This window comes from Rhyacophila brunnea, unplaced genomic scaffold (genome assembly GCF_057557595.1).
Source record: "Rhyacophila brunnea isolate RB1 unplaced genomic scaffold, BYU_Rbru_1.0 scaffold_8, whole genome shotgun sequence".
Lineage (NCBI taxonomy): Eukaryota > Metazoa > Arthropoda > Insecta > Trichoptera > Rhyacophilidae > Rhyacophila > Rhyacophila brunnea.
Window position 1 is genome coordinate 38,944,316 of NW_028233350.1, and position 17,290 is coordinate 38,961,605.

Genomic DNA, 17,290 nt, shown 5'->3' on the forward strand with positions numbered 1-17,290 from the left:
ATCAAACGGTTTTACACAAATTTTACATGATTTTTCAACTAATTAATAATGGCTAATTGTAGTATTATTGGCTGCTTTTATACGCCCTGAAAATTGGCAAATAAATGTCTGCAGTAATATGAAGCTCTTTTCAAATAAACCTGCAATGCGAAGTCATTTGTAGCTAATTTAATCAGTGGACCAGTGGTTCCTTTTTGCTCCAATTTCATACATTTAGATCTCTATTGAAGGTTTTTTCAACATCATTGGTGTCAAGCCATAAATGTCCGTGGGCGCCTTAGAAGTATTGAAATAAAACACTGACTTTATTGGAAAGTTTTTGTATTACCTATTTTAAAACAAATAATAGTTGTGAACGAAAAAAATACAGAGTTACATTAATTTAAAAACATCCCTATTTCTTCAATATTAAATTACCAAATTGGATCACCAAACCTTTTAATACGTTTTTCTTGAGTGTCCAGCTCTATTCCAACTTTCTTTCGCATATAAAATATCGGGCAATCACGACTGAAACAAAACACAAAATTGTTAAAAAAAAAAAAAAAGTAATTAATTGAATATGGGATGACAACATTATCTTCGAATGAGGTTATTGGGTATATTTTTGTTTCAAGTGATTACATAATATGCATTCTAATAATTATATTAACTATGCAAATATTTATCACCTTGTACATAAAACTTCTTCATGGAGACTTCCTTGACACCTCTGACATTCCGTCCACAATCGGGAAAATCTCTCTTCCAGTGTCCTCAATTTAACCATTTCATTCCCGTATAGTTGTGGCTCTTTCGAAGTGCAGTGCTCGCACAGCGCTTGCTTGGAGTTTCCGGGAAGAACTGCTTTACAACCGAGGCAGGTCTCCTTCTTCTGGGTGAAGGCTGACAAAGCGCTTACTCTGGATGTGACCATGGCCTTGGTTCTTGTGTGGTCACCCCCTGAAATAAATCAAATACAAATTAAACAAACAATTTGAACCTGTATTCTGTAAAACTGACAAATCAGCGAAATGTTAAACTGTCTGAGGTGAGTGAAAATCCATCCCGAAGGGAAAACTACAGCGTCATCTATGCATACTTCACAATTTTATTGAAATCCAACACCAATCATTAAGACGCCAAGCTGTCTGCAAGACCTAGCGAGGCAATTGGTTCTGCTAGTATAGTATTATTAAACATCAAACAAACAATAATCATTCATTAGTCAGTCATATACGACAGAGACTCCAAAGAGGTACTAAGCTAAGCTATACAAAATTAGCAAAGAATACAAATTGATGGTAGTTCACCAATATGAATCATTTTATGTGTTTTGAATAAAACAGGCCAAGAGGCAGGTCAATGACAATGGTGTATTCAGAAGGGAATGGACCTTACACATTAGACTGTGTATGTATTAAGTAGTCAAACCTTCTGTTTGTATACACACAAACATTGCATTTAATTTGTTTTTCACCAGTCTGTGTCATTTTTAATGCGAATACATTTTGCTTGAACAAGAACAAACATCGCATTTAGATACTATTTTTACAAAATAAATAATTCAAATGTATTATTTTTGTCCCAATTTATAGTGGACTCTGATATACAAGTTAGCATAATAACTTAGTTGAGATCTGCGTAAAATAATGCAAAACACAAGACCGAGAGGCATGGAATCGGCTTGGAAAGACCTTCATCCAGCAGTGGACAGATCAGGCAGATGATAATGATAATCAGAGAATTTTGACTATATTTTAAATCTAAAAATGTGGTAACTTGTGGACACTTGAATGTTGAAGGAACCTTTATTCTTCCAGTTGGGGCCTTTGTGGTTTTCTCATCAAAAAAATGAGTAAGCTCACTGCCATTCAGTCTATAGAAGTCAGTAAACATGGGGTCCTTTTTTTGCTTTACTTTCATATGTTTAAGCTATATCTCTTTATTAGAAGAACATTTTCTTGAATATCATTGGGTGGAGGTCTATAATATAAAGTTCTTAGGGTGACAGCAATTTTCATAAATACTTACTCAAGAGCATAGATTCGGCCTTCTCTCCTAGGATAGGTTCAAATATTCTAAGTAGAGGTTTTGATAGCTGATTTTCCAGATAATAGGTGAAGTCTATTGGAATGCTGTTTTCCAGAACATAAATGGGATCCTGAAAGAAAAATAAATATCATTAGATATTAGATAATAATTTTAAATAACAATCGAGGTGTAACAAATGTGCTATGTTCCAAGGCATTGAAACGACACTTGTAATGCATCTTGTACGAAACACAAATAAAGTGTATGTCAAAGTAGATTCACTGTAAATTACTGCTCAATTAAATCCCAAATACATACTGACATACACTAAATTTACCTTCCTTCTGGAATCCGGAACTAGCTTCCGACAGTCTTATAACCAGGATTTAGCAAAGATAAATATTACTTTATATTTGATGTTCTTGTACATATTTGACTAGCTTTAAGAATTGTAAAATGTAATAGACTACCTGCTCGTACGAATGTCAGCTGACCAAAAATTCTGAGAATGCAAGTTCAGGTATCAAACCACGCTACCTAGTCTGGCAGCATCGGCTAATGGGAAGGATGGATACCTGGGCAGTCGTAATAACATTGACGCTCGGCTAGTTAAATTAATTAACTTGATTATTGTAAACAGTATGCGGTCAATATGAGCCGGAGAACGTGTACAGTTCAAAATAATTATCCTACCAATGATCATGTAAATTTACAAGAATTAAAATCAAGCGACTCGCCCTGATAAAAAACAAGGTATGACTGACTCCATAAAAACAAAAATCTGTTAATACGTGGAGGCCCATATGATCTTATTAGGATCGGACATGGTAGGGAAAAAAAAATGACTGCTCTTATTTGCTATTCTCGGCGCATGGTGTTGCCTGAGCCTTGATTTTTCAGAATATGGCACCAGGTAAAATGTAAAATTTTGAATATTTATAACACAATTTAAATAAAACAAAATATTAATATTTATCTGCATTGCTGACAAATCCTTGTTATAAGACCATCAGAAGCCAGTTTTATTAATACATCTTGTATATTGGGGGTATTCTGTCTACCTTGGATGTGCAAGATCAACTAAGTTTGGAGATGACTGTCTAGTTTTGATACAATATTAAAGTGGGTTACCTCAGCTTTCATGTAAGCGGGAGTATTCTTGGCGGCTGCACAAATAATATAAGGTACTCTGTCTCCGAGTTTGGGGGCAGTCCCCGCGTCTCTCTTTCTCATCCTGTTGGCCAACTCAACGTGAGCCTGCTTCGCCGTATAATCACTCTTGCTCAATTCTTTTGTGATGACCAACTGCGAAATGTCAATTCGGTTGCAAAGCAAATCGGATATGATCTGCTTTGCAAAGTTCACCGCACCAGTTGGATCTCTAAAAGACATTAAATTTATTTAAAATTCTTCGAATTTGTAGACTTAGTTCAGTGAAAACAAATAAGTATGGCTGACAAAGTTTTGTTTGCACTATTTATGTGAGATTTCTACCCTTCACCACTGTCATACACAGGATGTAATGTTCAGATCAAATTATAAACAAATATAGTAACCTGTCAATTAAGAGCTTCTGAAGACATGTATTCATCATATTGGACACCAGAGGTGAGTTATCTCTCCGAACAGTTTCAATTCCTTTGCAGTCCATTTTATCATACTTATCAGGTCGCGTGAAATATAAGCCTAATAATAATAAAAGAAAAAATATTGTACATATTGTGCACATAACAAACTTGTCGATCTCTAATGAAACATGTTCACAATATGACATTCAGATTTAAAAAAAATAGGTAATCCAAACCAATATACAGCAGCCCACAAATAAACCATACAATGGTTTGTAAACATTTTCCGCTACACAAATGCATGTGCACCCTCAATCGTTTGAAACTCAATGCACGCACGTCCACACAAACTTTCGAGCTTTCATCAAAACATTCCACGAGACCATGCATCACTAGAGTCTGTATTCTATAAACTGGCATACACGTCACACGGAAAGCATTGTGCCATCGCGTTCAACTGTTGCAAGTTTTCAATGGGAGGGAACGAGATGGATGCTGAAGCGAGGGGAAACCGGCACGCCAGCTTATAAAAGACACTCTGATTTTGATGAGATGCTGAAAATTGTCAATTATCTGTGTATTTTATCCGCAAACTTAACCTCCACAGTTTCTGACGCTTGGCACAAACTTTCCATATATCGACACGTTAGTTGACAGTTCAAAAGATTTTAATGAGACAGTTTGAACTGATCTGTGTTGTGCCCAACATATTACAGTTATTGCCAGTGGTATGCACAACCTGGAGGTCATACCCACTGTGTATGGCTAGCTAATGCAAAAATAAACAGTCAAAACAACAGTTTTTATGCAATGTATATTTGTTTATGGACAGCTGATGCATGTTGGTCGGGACTGGCCAAAGTGCGATCATGTAACAGCATACATTAAAACGTGCGTAACACACCTGCGTATCTCTTTTTGTTGATTAGGAGATACGGAAAGTAGACTTTCTCGAATTCCAGCTTGATGGGGCTCACAAATTTGGTGGAGACATATTCGGCAGCATCTCGACCGAGTCTCATACTCTCCTCCAAAGATTTCACTCCGAATTTGACCATCACAGAATCCGTATCGCCGTAAATTACAACTGCATCTTCGTCGTACCCATTTGCTTTTGTGTATCTTTGCTCCACTTCTTGCTTGGTCTGCTCTATCATCGTCCTTCCGTACGCAGTAACGCTCTAAAAGTATACCAATTGTTAATTATCTGTACCCAAGGACTCATCAAAACCACCATGTAAGTGTGACAGAGAAAGTTTTTGGAAGCGCTTAATGATAAAGATATGAGCAAGTGTGAGGCCTCAGTGCCAGCGTTCGGCGCAGTGTTGAGCGTTTTTCGCATCTCAAACGTATAACCGTATAAATGTATAACCAAAAAAAGACATTGTCTACGAACATTTTCACACACGGTTATACGTTTGAGTTGCGCAAAACGCTCGACGCTGCGCCGAACGCTGCCACTCAGGACGTACACTTAGAGTGAGATGGAATAAACTGGAACATAAGACTAAATTTCACTGCTGTGAAACCACTTAATCTGTGTCTGGCTGATCGGGGATCATCGGTGATTGACTGTCCAAATTTATCATTGTATTATTTCAGATAATAATTGAGGTTTTAGTGTGTGTAATGTTTGTTTTAATACATAATATAGAAAACGACTGGAAATCGCCCTCTCTCTAGTCAAGTGTGAAAGAAGTCAGTTGAAATCAGGAAAATCATTGTATGCATACCCCAGATATTTCCAAGCAAGGCAATTTACCAACTTGAGCACCAGTAAAGCCGTACACAGAATTGGCACTTATCTTCAGAGCCAATTGCCTGCCGTCCAGGACGGATCTCTTGAACGGATCTTTCTCGTGTTTCAATTCAGTTTTTGCTTTTTTCCTCGCACTAAGAAGTGACTCCAAAATCTCAGGAAGAAGACCTTTCCTTACGCTTGATTTCACAAACAGGTTATTGGAAGGAGTTCTAGTGATTTTGTCGTCTGTGAGACTGGAACGAAAGAAATATAGGTACTTTATAAATAAATACTGAGATCTCAAAGATCACGCGAGTTTAAATTTGAAATCTTGACTGGCATGTCACCATCCAAGAACAGGTTTGGCACATTCCACATGTTTATCAGTAAATTTAGATTATCTGCAAAATTTGTGCCGAATACGTTAATAATAACAGAAGACAGAAGCAACTCCGTGGTGTGCTCCGAGTGCGCATAGTGCATGAAGATGCCGAAAGGCGAAACCCTGGTCATAAAAAATTACTCAAATGGAATAGTACAAAACTTAAATCAATTAGAATTTTAATTCAAATTCCATCAAGTAAGTACTCTCGGCCGATACTAGTATGTATTAATTTTGTATAAATATATAAAAAAGTATATAAATAATAAACAAATAAACCAGGACTATGCCACTGTTATGAACCGGAAGGGAAACAGATATTTACCTTCTGGCTTATTACGACTATCTGAGATTGGAACAGGGTTGTCAGAATCTTTGACATCAGTCATTGTGGACAATTTCGAGGATGGGTTTGTGACCGGAGATATTTAATTGACCCAAAATACTGAAGCATTTAATTAAAGATCACGAATATATCAGCAAAGCATTATTTCTCGCTGAGACAACACTTGTCGTAAATTGAAAATGGCTGTAAAATAGAAAGACTAATATTTTCAATAAAATATGTAACATGAAAATATTTACCCTAACTTCTCCTTCATATTCATTGGAACCAGTGTCGTGTAGCACAAATTATGAGCCATCATTATACTCGGGTAAAGGGATGCAAAATCGAGAGTTGATATGGGATCGGCGTAATATCCTTTTTTGGGTTCTATTACAGTAGCACCCTCGTATTGCTCATCGGATCCTTGCCCATGGTAAGCTGGCATCAAATAACCGGCAACTTTTGCCTGAAAATCAAAAAATACATAAATCTCGAGCAGCAGCGCCCCTTTCCTGCCCCATCTGACAAATTTTTGTGAATGACAGTTGGCAGAACTAGTGTCACACATTTAACTTTCTGGTTTTCACAGTGCTGATTGGTTATTTTAAATTTTTTTTTTTTTTTTTGACCATGTCCGATCCTAATAGGATCATATGGGCCTCCACAGGGTAGAGGTTTGTATTAACAGATTTTTTATCATTTATTAATTAAGAATTACGCGATAAACTAAACTTGAGGGATTATTTTTGTCCTGAAGTCACGCCGGCCGCATTTTAACCCTCCTGCTTTTAGGTGCTTTTCACTTAACACAAATATCTAAAAATAAATCTCCGTCATTTCTCCCGCACAGATTTCAAAAATATCATTATCTTTTTGCGTTCGTCGGAGCAACGTTCCAAAACCGTGGACTTTCTCCCCACTGGTTGGCTATTCTTGCCGAGCATTTTTTTTTCTAGGGATGGTGTTTTGGGCCAGTGGTTGTGAACTTGTGAGATTTCGTTATAAATTAGTTTCATTTTATAGGTATTTTTTTAACTGGTTCTGGTGTTTGATGCGAAATTTGGTCATTAATTGTATGGTACATTTGGTATTAATAGATGCATGACTTACTTTTCTTAATAGTTGACTGACAACTTTAATTTGCTGTCCGCGCGTCAGAAGGCATCCCAGTGGAACTCCTGTGACTCTCGCCATCTCCATATAATTGATGACACACATCAACTTATTCAGAAGTCTCAACGGCAGATAAGCATCCTTCAGGCAATACATAGCCAACCTGAAATTAATAACATTGAGATTTAAGAGCCCAGACAAAGAAGATGAAAACCCAATTGTCAAAAGCAATAAATCGACTTTGAAACTATTGTACGAGAAAGTGTTGATCGTATCTACAAACGGCAAGCATCGCAATCCGATCTCATCGTGGTGAATTGGTGCCTCATAAAGAACGTCATTATGTTGTCGGCTCATATCGTTCTTGGTACCAGAAAAAGTCAGCAGCGAAAGTGAATGTCCAACGAAGCGTGAAGTGAAATTGGAAAGCTTGCCAGGCTGACAGCCTTGAAACATGAGGAAATGGATTTTGATTGAACCATAGACTACTTCGTGGCCCCTAGGATATCACTTGTGGTCAACATTTTCGACTGTCTGCCGATGCACGCGGTAATTAACTGTAAAAAGACTTAAGAATGGAAAGGCACGAGGGAAAATGGCATACAAGCTGAGTGCAAATCGAGACAAGAATTGTCGTTTTATAACCTTTAAATTCATCAACGAAACTGACACGCTGTTGTATACAAAATTCGCTGTGAAAGTGTAAGCATGTACACGCACAGATTTTAGAGAGAATGTTGGAAAGCATTAATTCATTAGGTAAATTTTCGTTCATAAAAAGTATTTATTGAAAATATACAGAATATGAAAACAATTGATACCTTCTTCTGGTTTGATCACTTTCATTTTGAAGATCGGTGATTATACTATGATGGACATCCTCCTTTTGCTCTTGGAGGAAATGATAACTGACAGCATTCAAATTGTACGATCGTAATTTGTAGTCTCTCACAAGAATTAACAGCAGATCGAATGGGACGCGGCCTTCAAAGTTGACACTTTTATTCTCTCGCCGACCCATCTGCTTCGACTGAAGTACGGAGTCTTTGATCACAGATCTGGGTTAAAAAAACCAACATTAAAAATTACCGCTAATAAATAATAATGACTGGAAAATTTTTAATGTGACAGGTTTGGTAACTACAGCAAAATTAAATTAATATTTTTTTTATGTTGGCAGATTGGAATATGTAGAAACAAAGCTGAAACATTTGTAGAATTGTCACAAAACCAGCAAAATATAATAATATAAACACAAAATTATTATAACATGCAGGTAATGAATTTGATCATTTTCAAGAAATTTCTTTTTTAGGTGATTTTAGATGATGGAAATTTCTTTCTTGGCAGGGTAGTTCAAAAATGTGATGTAATTTTGATAAGGTTTATTTTATTTTCTGATGATGGTAGGGAGGGGGGTCAAAATACTTAAAATCGTATATTATTTGGCTAAACTGGCTCCTGGCGATTTTTTGATAAAATTAGTTTTGAATGTACATATGTGCTATATTGATAGATCTACCAACTTTTCCAATTGAGAGTTTCAAATTTCTTCCAATTTCGTCAAAAAATCAAAATAAATATTGACGTGAGTCACCAAGCTCGCTCTTTGAAAAAATAACGAGTCGCTAAATTGTCTCTTCATAACCGACCAATCAGACGCCACCATTCAAATGCTGATTTTAAACGTACTTTAAATTCTCTATACAATCGTGTCAAACTGGTCACGTGTGTACAGTGAAAAAGTCATGATTTTGCTTCGTCTATTTGTTTGTTTTTATTAATTAATAATGGATGTTTCATTATTTAGTGTAAGGAAATCTCAACCAGGAGAATCAAGGAAGCGTTTGAGAAATCCAGCTGGCTGGAGATGTAATGCGTTACGCCAGGAAAAGTATTTGAAAACGGGCATCCCAAACATTAATTTTTGCTATAGTTGTTTGAATAATCCAGTGGTGTCACATATTAATTTTTAGTTTCGTATGCGTTTTTTTTTAAGTATGCCGTAAATATTGGATATTAAGCGTGATGTAATTAAGATTTTTAACATAATTTTAGTTTGTGTCAAAAAATATTATTATTGGACCCTTATTAATTGAACATAATTGTTGAATCATTTGACAACTTTCTAAGCGAATCCATAATTATGATAAATTAATTAACATAACCACCTTAAAGGTCTTTATATAAATATTTACATATCTATATTAAATGCTGATAACCCGTGTATAGGTTTGGTTGGGCACTGCGCCACCCTAATATTGGTTTATGCCATAGACCAACTCTGATAATTTCAATAAGTCATGGGAAATGACTTACATGTTGATATGATTACTCATAGGATTGCGTTTGGTTTAAAAACATACTTTTTGGGATGTATTTATTTAGTTAAAAGTAGACACATGTTTCGACATACATCATCAAATTCGTTTTTTGGCTTTACTCCAGCAAACACTGATTAAAATTATTTTTCGTTACCTATTTCATACTTAATAGTCCCCATACAAGTTACGAAAACAAAATATTTCGAAAAATTTAGTATATGGCGATTATCGTTTATTCGAAATCAAATTTTTAGGGACCCCTGTAGTTAACGTGATTATACTGTACTAATATTTTATTTAATCAACTTATTTCCCATCATCCCCAGAAATCACTGATTCCTTTATTTTGTATACCTACACTTCTGTAATTTCTTGCTTGCTGCTCCTTGATAAACAACGATTCATTATTCCGAAAAAATGCTTTTTTATGTATGTACCTATATGCATACCACTTTAAAAGCTAAATAGATGCAATGTAAAAAAAGACCTACCAGCTAGTAGGTAAGTATGGCTACGAAATATTTGTTTGGCAAAATAAATTCTAAAATATCCATATTTCATTGAAATAAATACGGGCCGTTACTGAGCTGTCATTTCCGGCCGACCATGTTCCCGCAAGTGCCAAATTCGACTCTATTGACATGGAATGTCAAAATGTGAGTAACAAATTTTGCTCCTTGCGACAGCAAGTGACTCAAGTCCGCTCTCCGGACAATTAAAATGGATTTATTTGGAATATTGCCGCATATAAATCGAATTTGAGGTTTACTTTTAATATTAACCTAGAAGATACAAAACCACTTAAATTACACATAAAGTTAACACACTGTCCATAACAGTTTTTCGTGATTTACTCAAAACTCAAAAAACCCTCAGGAGCCACTTTAGCGACTCAGCGCCTCATTTAATCCTTTCCGATCTTATGTCGAGTCACACTCGACTGATTTTATTCCCACAGGTTTCAAGTCAAGTGATACTTAACTTTGTCATCAACTCATTCAGGAATGCTTGAGAATTGGAAACGCTTCTTTCAAAGAAAATCGGAACAAAAACACTGGGACACGAACTGGGAAGGACGAACCCGACAACACCTTAGTTGAACGCATGAATACGTACCTGATATCCTTTATTCTTCCAAGGAAATCAAAGTCCTTCACTTTCAAATGTTTGGCTCTATTCAGCAAGTAAGGATTATCGAAATTGTTTATATTATAGCCAGTTATGATATCCGGATCGAGCTCTCGGAAGAAATCAGCCCATTTAGACAGCATTTCCTGGAAACATCAAACAATTTAGATATAAAAATATTTCAGTTAGAGAGAAGGTCAGGTAACTGAGAATAACAGATAATTTATAACTGCCAAATACAAGTTGACATAGCTGATCGGATTTCTGAAAAACGCCAGCTCAATGGATGAATTTTTATCCGGGCCAAATGCATAATCTCTTTTTTTTTGTTTTGTAAAAGAAGTGTTGGACCCCTCCCAAGAATCAGAAATAGTTGTAAACACTGCAGTACAGAATTCAACTCTTTGGTACCATTCGAAGAGCTTCTACAGGTGAGCCTTTTCCACTGGTAGATATGTACCATATTTCATCTGTTTAAATAAGCCCCTTAAACATAAAGTTAAAACGGAGCTGTGTTACGTTCATTTCAATATGATCTGCCACCACACATAACAAATCATCGGAACAACACCTCATCAAAAACATGCTGCCATCTGGAAAGACTCTGACCTTTAAGGCCTCGTGTCACAGTATGCTAAATAAAACAGATTAAATCGCATGTCTACGAAACAGAAATATATTTATATGGCAGTGAACTATGTATTTTCTTTAAATCGGAATCACATAAGTATAATATTTTTACATTGAGATTATCGTCGGATAATCCGGATTCTACTGTATACATACGAAAAATGCTGGAACTCACCTGTTCTGTAGGATAACTCAAAACCTGGGAGCCGACAATGGGCGCACATGTGTTAAGGGTAAATACATTTCTGAGGAACGGTTCTCGATCACCTTGTCGGATTACCATGTTGGCGATTTGGATAACCGGATCATGATGAGCCTCCGGAAACACTCCTGAAATATAAAGAGTATTAACAGATAATAATATAACCCATACAGATCCAAGGATCATGACAACCAACTAGAAATGATTGTAAAAGGGGGTTTGCTTTAATTAAAATTTAATAAATTTATTAAATCAGTCCTGTTCAATATGTACCAATCTTATAAAGAGTTGTTGTATTCTCCATTATTTCGATCATATCATAATTATATTACAATGGAGGTAATATTAACGGACTTTTTACAAGAAATGGTTGTTAGCTATTCACCCAACTAATTGGGTCCTTACTTTGGATTAAACACAGATAGCAAAATTGAGCATGAAAATAATTTCTTGCGCTCACAGACAGCAAGGCTTTCTTTAATGCTCCGATCGAGATGATGCATTAGTTTCAAAACTAATATAATATTGCATCCAGTAAAACAAACTTCACAGGATTCGAACCCACACTCACAGCTTCAAAGACAAGTGGATCTATGTAAAAGAAATAAGCATTAGTCTATTCATACCTTTTCTACCAGCGCACTCAATATCAAAACTCAAAATCCGGAATGGAGCTACCTTACTCCATTCCCCCTCAGGTTGATGGGCAGTAAAGTCATTCCACGCAACATCTACTTCAATTTGGCAACGTGACATCATGGGGGGTTTCCCCGATGATTTCGTTCTCATTTGCCATTTTTCCGGCGGCAATTCTATCCAACTGCAACCTACTACTTCTGTGTCCACCATGAACCTTTAATAAAAGAGAATATCTATATCTATGGCATAACTGCATTATAATTATTAAGCATGAAAGATATCCATAACACCGATTTCATTTTTTATTAGAATTTGAGAGATTAAAGAGACAATATTTTCTCCAAAACTCTACACTCTAAAAAACGCCGCAGACGTAGGTATTGAAGAAAAGGCTTATAAGCCGATGTTTTAATTATTATGATTGGGATAATATGATCTTGTAAATTTCATATGTCTTGTGTTGTGCCCATCCGACTGAAATAGTACACCCGAACTCCGGAAGATGGCAAACACCAAGGACGTGCAACATGCGGTCTGAGCCGAGCAAAATTTGTTGCTAGCGACACCAGCTGTTTTTTCAAACTAAAATGTTGCATTCCAGCAGTGTGTGGAGGACCATTAGGTTACGTGTGTTTTGTGAATACCAACAAATTCACATCAATGTATTCGCCATGTTGCAGCCGAGACGAGTTTAGATATGTGATCTGGCTTATTTTACATGAAGCACGATACTAAATTATACATGCCAGCATAAAGTCAGATATTTTTTCTTATATCAAGGAGAGGGCTTTCCACCAAGAATAATATTGGATAGCTATTAAGGAATGATTTGTAGTATTTACCTAATATCAAAATCAATATTAGATTCGTAAAATGAAGGATCCATGAGATGAAACGAATTGGCACCCCGTTCAATGAGTCTTTTGCAAGGAGCAATGAGCCGAGGGAGAGCCACCGTTACTTTGGCGTAGGTTATTTGCTCGTCGCCTTTGTAGTGCATCAAAGAGAGAGCACGAACCAACGTCACCTGCAAGACAGCCTCCTGGATCTTCTCTTTATTGGACCGGAGGTCATCCAGAACAGCTTTGTTCAATGTGAACTGAAAAAATCAAAATAGCATGTAACTTCTTATTTTTATATTTAATCTTAGCTGGAAGTAATATGTTTGTTCGCCGCAAGCATTGTGGATGGTTCACCATCAATGTGTAAAATGACAGTCAGGCTCTAACCTCAACCAGATTATTTAGTTTAACTCCATGGTGGGTTAGGTTAGGTTTTGTTTATAAATAATTTGGGGTCAAATGTGGCAGAGTTACACTACGAGTGTTTTAAAGATTTCTCACGGAAGTTGTTTACCTTTAAATAGTATTCTAAATTGGTTCCTCATAAGAAATTTGTTATTATTAAAAATTTACTTTTTTTTCCCCGACCATGTCCGATCCTAGTATGATCATAATATGGGCCTCAACAAAGTGGAGGTTTGTATTAACAGTTGTTTTTACTATAAATGGATGTCAGCAACTTGGTCAACCTATTAGGTCCGTACTCTGACTCATAAACAAATTGAAAAACAATATATTGTGTACATACTTGCCAGACCCAGGATTCGAACCTGGGACCCACGACGCTATAGGCCGACACTTAAGCCGCGCGGCCATCGTGGATAAAATTACTTAGGTATTTTAAATGATATTGTAAACAGTGTAAGTATGATCTCACTGTGGGAGCATTATTTTATGTGGGGTATGTAACAATACATACTTAATAAAGTTCATTCTGGTACAGATTTTTTTTGTGTACTTAATATAAAAAAATATGTACTGAACTAATTATTAGTACAAACCTTTAGAAGCGGACAAGTTTCTTCTTTGAAATTTGCAGGCACAGTAACATAAAAATAAGGCGTAAAACCGTGGACGTGACAGCAAACTGAATTTCCCTCCATTGTTACTCCGAACATTCGCATTATAGGTACTGGAGCAAGCTAAAACAATATATTGGTGTTTTTAAAGCAGACCCAATATTATTGAGTGGGTTTTAAAAATTTAATGATTGAACAAACGTAGATTTCATCAATAAAAACCAACATTTTATATCTGCACCTCAGACCCAGTGTCTTATGTCCAATTTTGCTGAAAATGAGTTCAGTACAGATTTTGTAATTCTTAAAAGAATAAAGCCGTAATGACATTAACGTTATTTTTTTTTATGATTTTACTGAGGCTTTGACTGCGACTCGCTGTCATATCGCCTCTTCTCATCTAGAAGAGGCGATACGCCCTAACTCCAATCCTGTTGAAGAACTTTACAATTCTGCCAAGCTCTTCCATCCTACCCACTACCAGGACACCTTTCAATTCGTCGACATTCTCAAAGATATCCGCAATTCGCAGCTGTACTCTGTGTTGTTCATATTTAGGGCATTGTACTGCTATATGTACAATGTCCTCCAAAACATCACATTCATCGCAGAGCAGTGAATCGCTTCTTCCCATGAGTCATTGCGTGTCCTGTGCTTAGCCTCAGTATCAGCTTAAGCGCATTTCTCTTCAAAGAAGACTCTACAATCCAGGGCACCGAACGTGGGTGATGGTAGAATTAACGTTAAGGGCATAATTTATTTTTATTTGTGTTTTCCTTTAAGTGTTTGTTTTGGACATAAGGTTACATGTAAATTGTATGTATTACATTTTGCCGTATCACAATTCACCATGAGCTGTCATACCGGAAAGAGATGACCGTATAGCATTGAGATCAAAAAATGGTTGTTCGTGTAAACAGAAAGGATTTTATTAGATTCAATAATAACATTAATTTGTATCAAATATCTGATAATAATGCTGTCATTATCAGACATTTGATAGGTACAGCGTGATACCTACGAGCACCTACTTCCTAACCTACTTTTGAACCATCCAGAATTTTACATAAATATATACAATATGATTGTATTACCAACTGATTTCTTTTTCCTTAGTGGCAGCATATGGACACCATGCGGCGCCTACAAGAATCCCTTGGCTAGGCAGTCTTCTTGCATTGTTCCAGGTCATACCAACAGCCCGTAACACCGATATATACACTCTATAGATAGTATTTAGCTGCTTGCCAGGACGCCGTAGTTGGCCTACCTATTTTCTTATGTATTTCCCTTGTATTCCGGTGGTTGTTATTATGTATTTCAGTGTTTTATTTAGACATGAATTTGATCTCACTACCATATGGCCATCTATATTCGATACAACAGCTCGATACGTACAAATTTCCTGAGACAAAGGTAGTCTGGCTCTCAGGTACAGAATTATATTCTTCAACCATAATTTTGAATTTTGACAGAGGAAAGTGTCAGTATAGGTATAGAACATAGATTGTCCAGGGACTTGTATTTTCTCCGGAAGTCCTGTTTATATAAAGGAAAATAATTAGAAAATAACATCAACAAAAAAACATGCTTACTTGAGATCCTGGCATTCCACGTAATGGTTCTCCATTATAATGATCAATATCGAGTTGTTGAAATGTTAAACTATCCGTTTTTGGGTTTAAATTCGGTGGATTTGGCCTTGACCATTTAATGTTTGTATTACGAGTCTCAGGCCCCTAAAACATCATCAATGAAGACATTAGACTACAGTTCCTGATAAACATATTAGACTGGAGTTCCTAATAAACATATTAATATTATTATATTTTATCATGGCTTGAAATAATATTATGAAGGGTTATCCAAGTTTTGGGACGAATTTGTCATTTTAAATAAAACACATATCATTGCTCCTGATTTTTGAAGAAGTGCGGTCCGATGACGCTTCTAGCTGAAAAACCATACAATACAGTAACTTTCACAGCATATAACGGCCTCTCTTGAATCATAGGTTTTCTTCACCCTAAATACGGCAAATTTCCTTATTAACGTACACATTGAGGTGAAAACATGTGATTATTTTCAAAAATTATCACCGGTTCTTCCAAGACGTAACCTGCAAAGCTGTCCACGGGCCATTGACTTTGCGTGAGATGGTTCTTATAAGGGGGGAGGCAGCGCCATCTTTAGATTAATAAAGCCTGAGTATATCTTTTTGCAGAAACAACGAGTGGTCCACTATTCAGCTGTCAAAATCAGATCCCAGATTGCTTGACATATTGATTCGCCCTTGGTCGTTTCAAATTGAATTATAAAAAAATCTCAAATCAAATATATGAACTATCAGTGTTATTTATAAATAATATACATTCCTGTTATTCATCAGCTGTCAAAGTCAGAGTCCTTCACACAAAAACCGGTGGTAATATCGATTTCCAAAAAATATGTAGCATTGATCTATGCATTACATTTGTAGGTGTATTAATGCTAGTGTATTATTTATCATGTAACTCATCTATCCAAATCAAACCACTCCCTGTGTGAACACGACAGACGTGTCAGTATGAGCACTCTATAGAACAAAGACAGGCAATGACAAGTCATCCATCAACAACAATGGGAGGGGCGGAAAAAGTAGGACCAGTCGTTGTGAATGTATCGGCTTTCTACTTGAGTCGGCAATGGTGTAGGTGAAGGTTTTTATGCAAAAATCGCCATAAAGAGCTGTACGAGAGGCCAAGTTGCTGCGATCTTCTTAAAATCTACATTTCTGGCTTTTCGGTCATACGGTTTCGCATACAGTAGCAATGTTTTCACGTGAATGAGCTGAATGAATATGTACGGGTGTCAGGCGATCCAAAACACTACCAAATTCAAAAACGACGAGCAAAGTATCTGACTTGTAATAAATGACTATGAAATTCGTACCACGAGTTGGATAACCCTGAATTAACTTACATCTCCCATAACAACCTCTTCTGAATCTGCAGGGGATTCATAACACTCCATAGTACTGAGGTGCTGTTCAAAACTGGACGGAGGGTCTTCATCGTCGTCGCCGGTCCTAAATATCGATTAATAATAAGTCAGCACAGATAAGATAAGAAATTGATTTAAATGAATGGGCATTATCACAGATAAAATACATAATTATGTTACAATGAAGGAAAAATTACACTTACCGTATCTTTTTATAAGGAGGGCCCTTCGCAGGAGGCCTTCGTTTATCCATTGTTGATTATAGAAAAGCTTTTCTTTCAAATAAATACAGCAATAATTTTTGACTGCTTCAATTCTCCAGTCTACTTTTTGAGTTTTGACAGCTGTTTTCCCGCTTGAAAATTAATTAATGTTGCCA

General features: G+C 36.3%; 1 protein-coding gene across 1 annotated transcript; it reads right to left on the minus strand.

Moving 5' to 3' along the window:
- Positions 1–306: 306 nt before the first annotated feature.
- PolD1 (DNA polymerase delta 1, catalytic subunit) lies at positions 307–17,265 on the minus strand. Its single transcript, XM_085959105.1, has 18 exons — positions 17,115–17,265; positions 16,891–16,996; positions 15,525–15,668; positions 13,912–14,052; positions 12,911–13,167; positions 12,056–12,282; positions 11,403–11,557; positions 10,586–10,743; positions 7,967–8,203; positions 7,143–7,308; positions 6,290–6,498; positions 5,315–5,576; positions 4,486–4,762; positions 3,570–3,699; positions 3,145–3,394; positions 2,014–2,143; positions 672–942; positions 307–510 (listed from the first exon to the last, which is right to left on the minus strand). Exons 1-18 carry the CDS (start codon positions 17,162–17,164, stop codon positions 414–416), a joined length of 3,267 nt encoding a protein of 1,088 aa, XP_085815231.1. The 5' UTR covers positions 17,165–17,265; the 3' UTR covers positions 307–413.
- Positions 17,266–17,290: the final 25 nt, after the last annotated feature.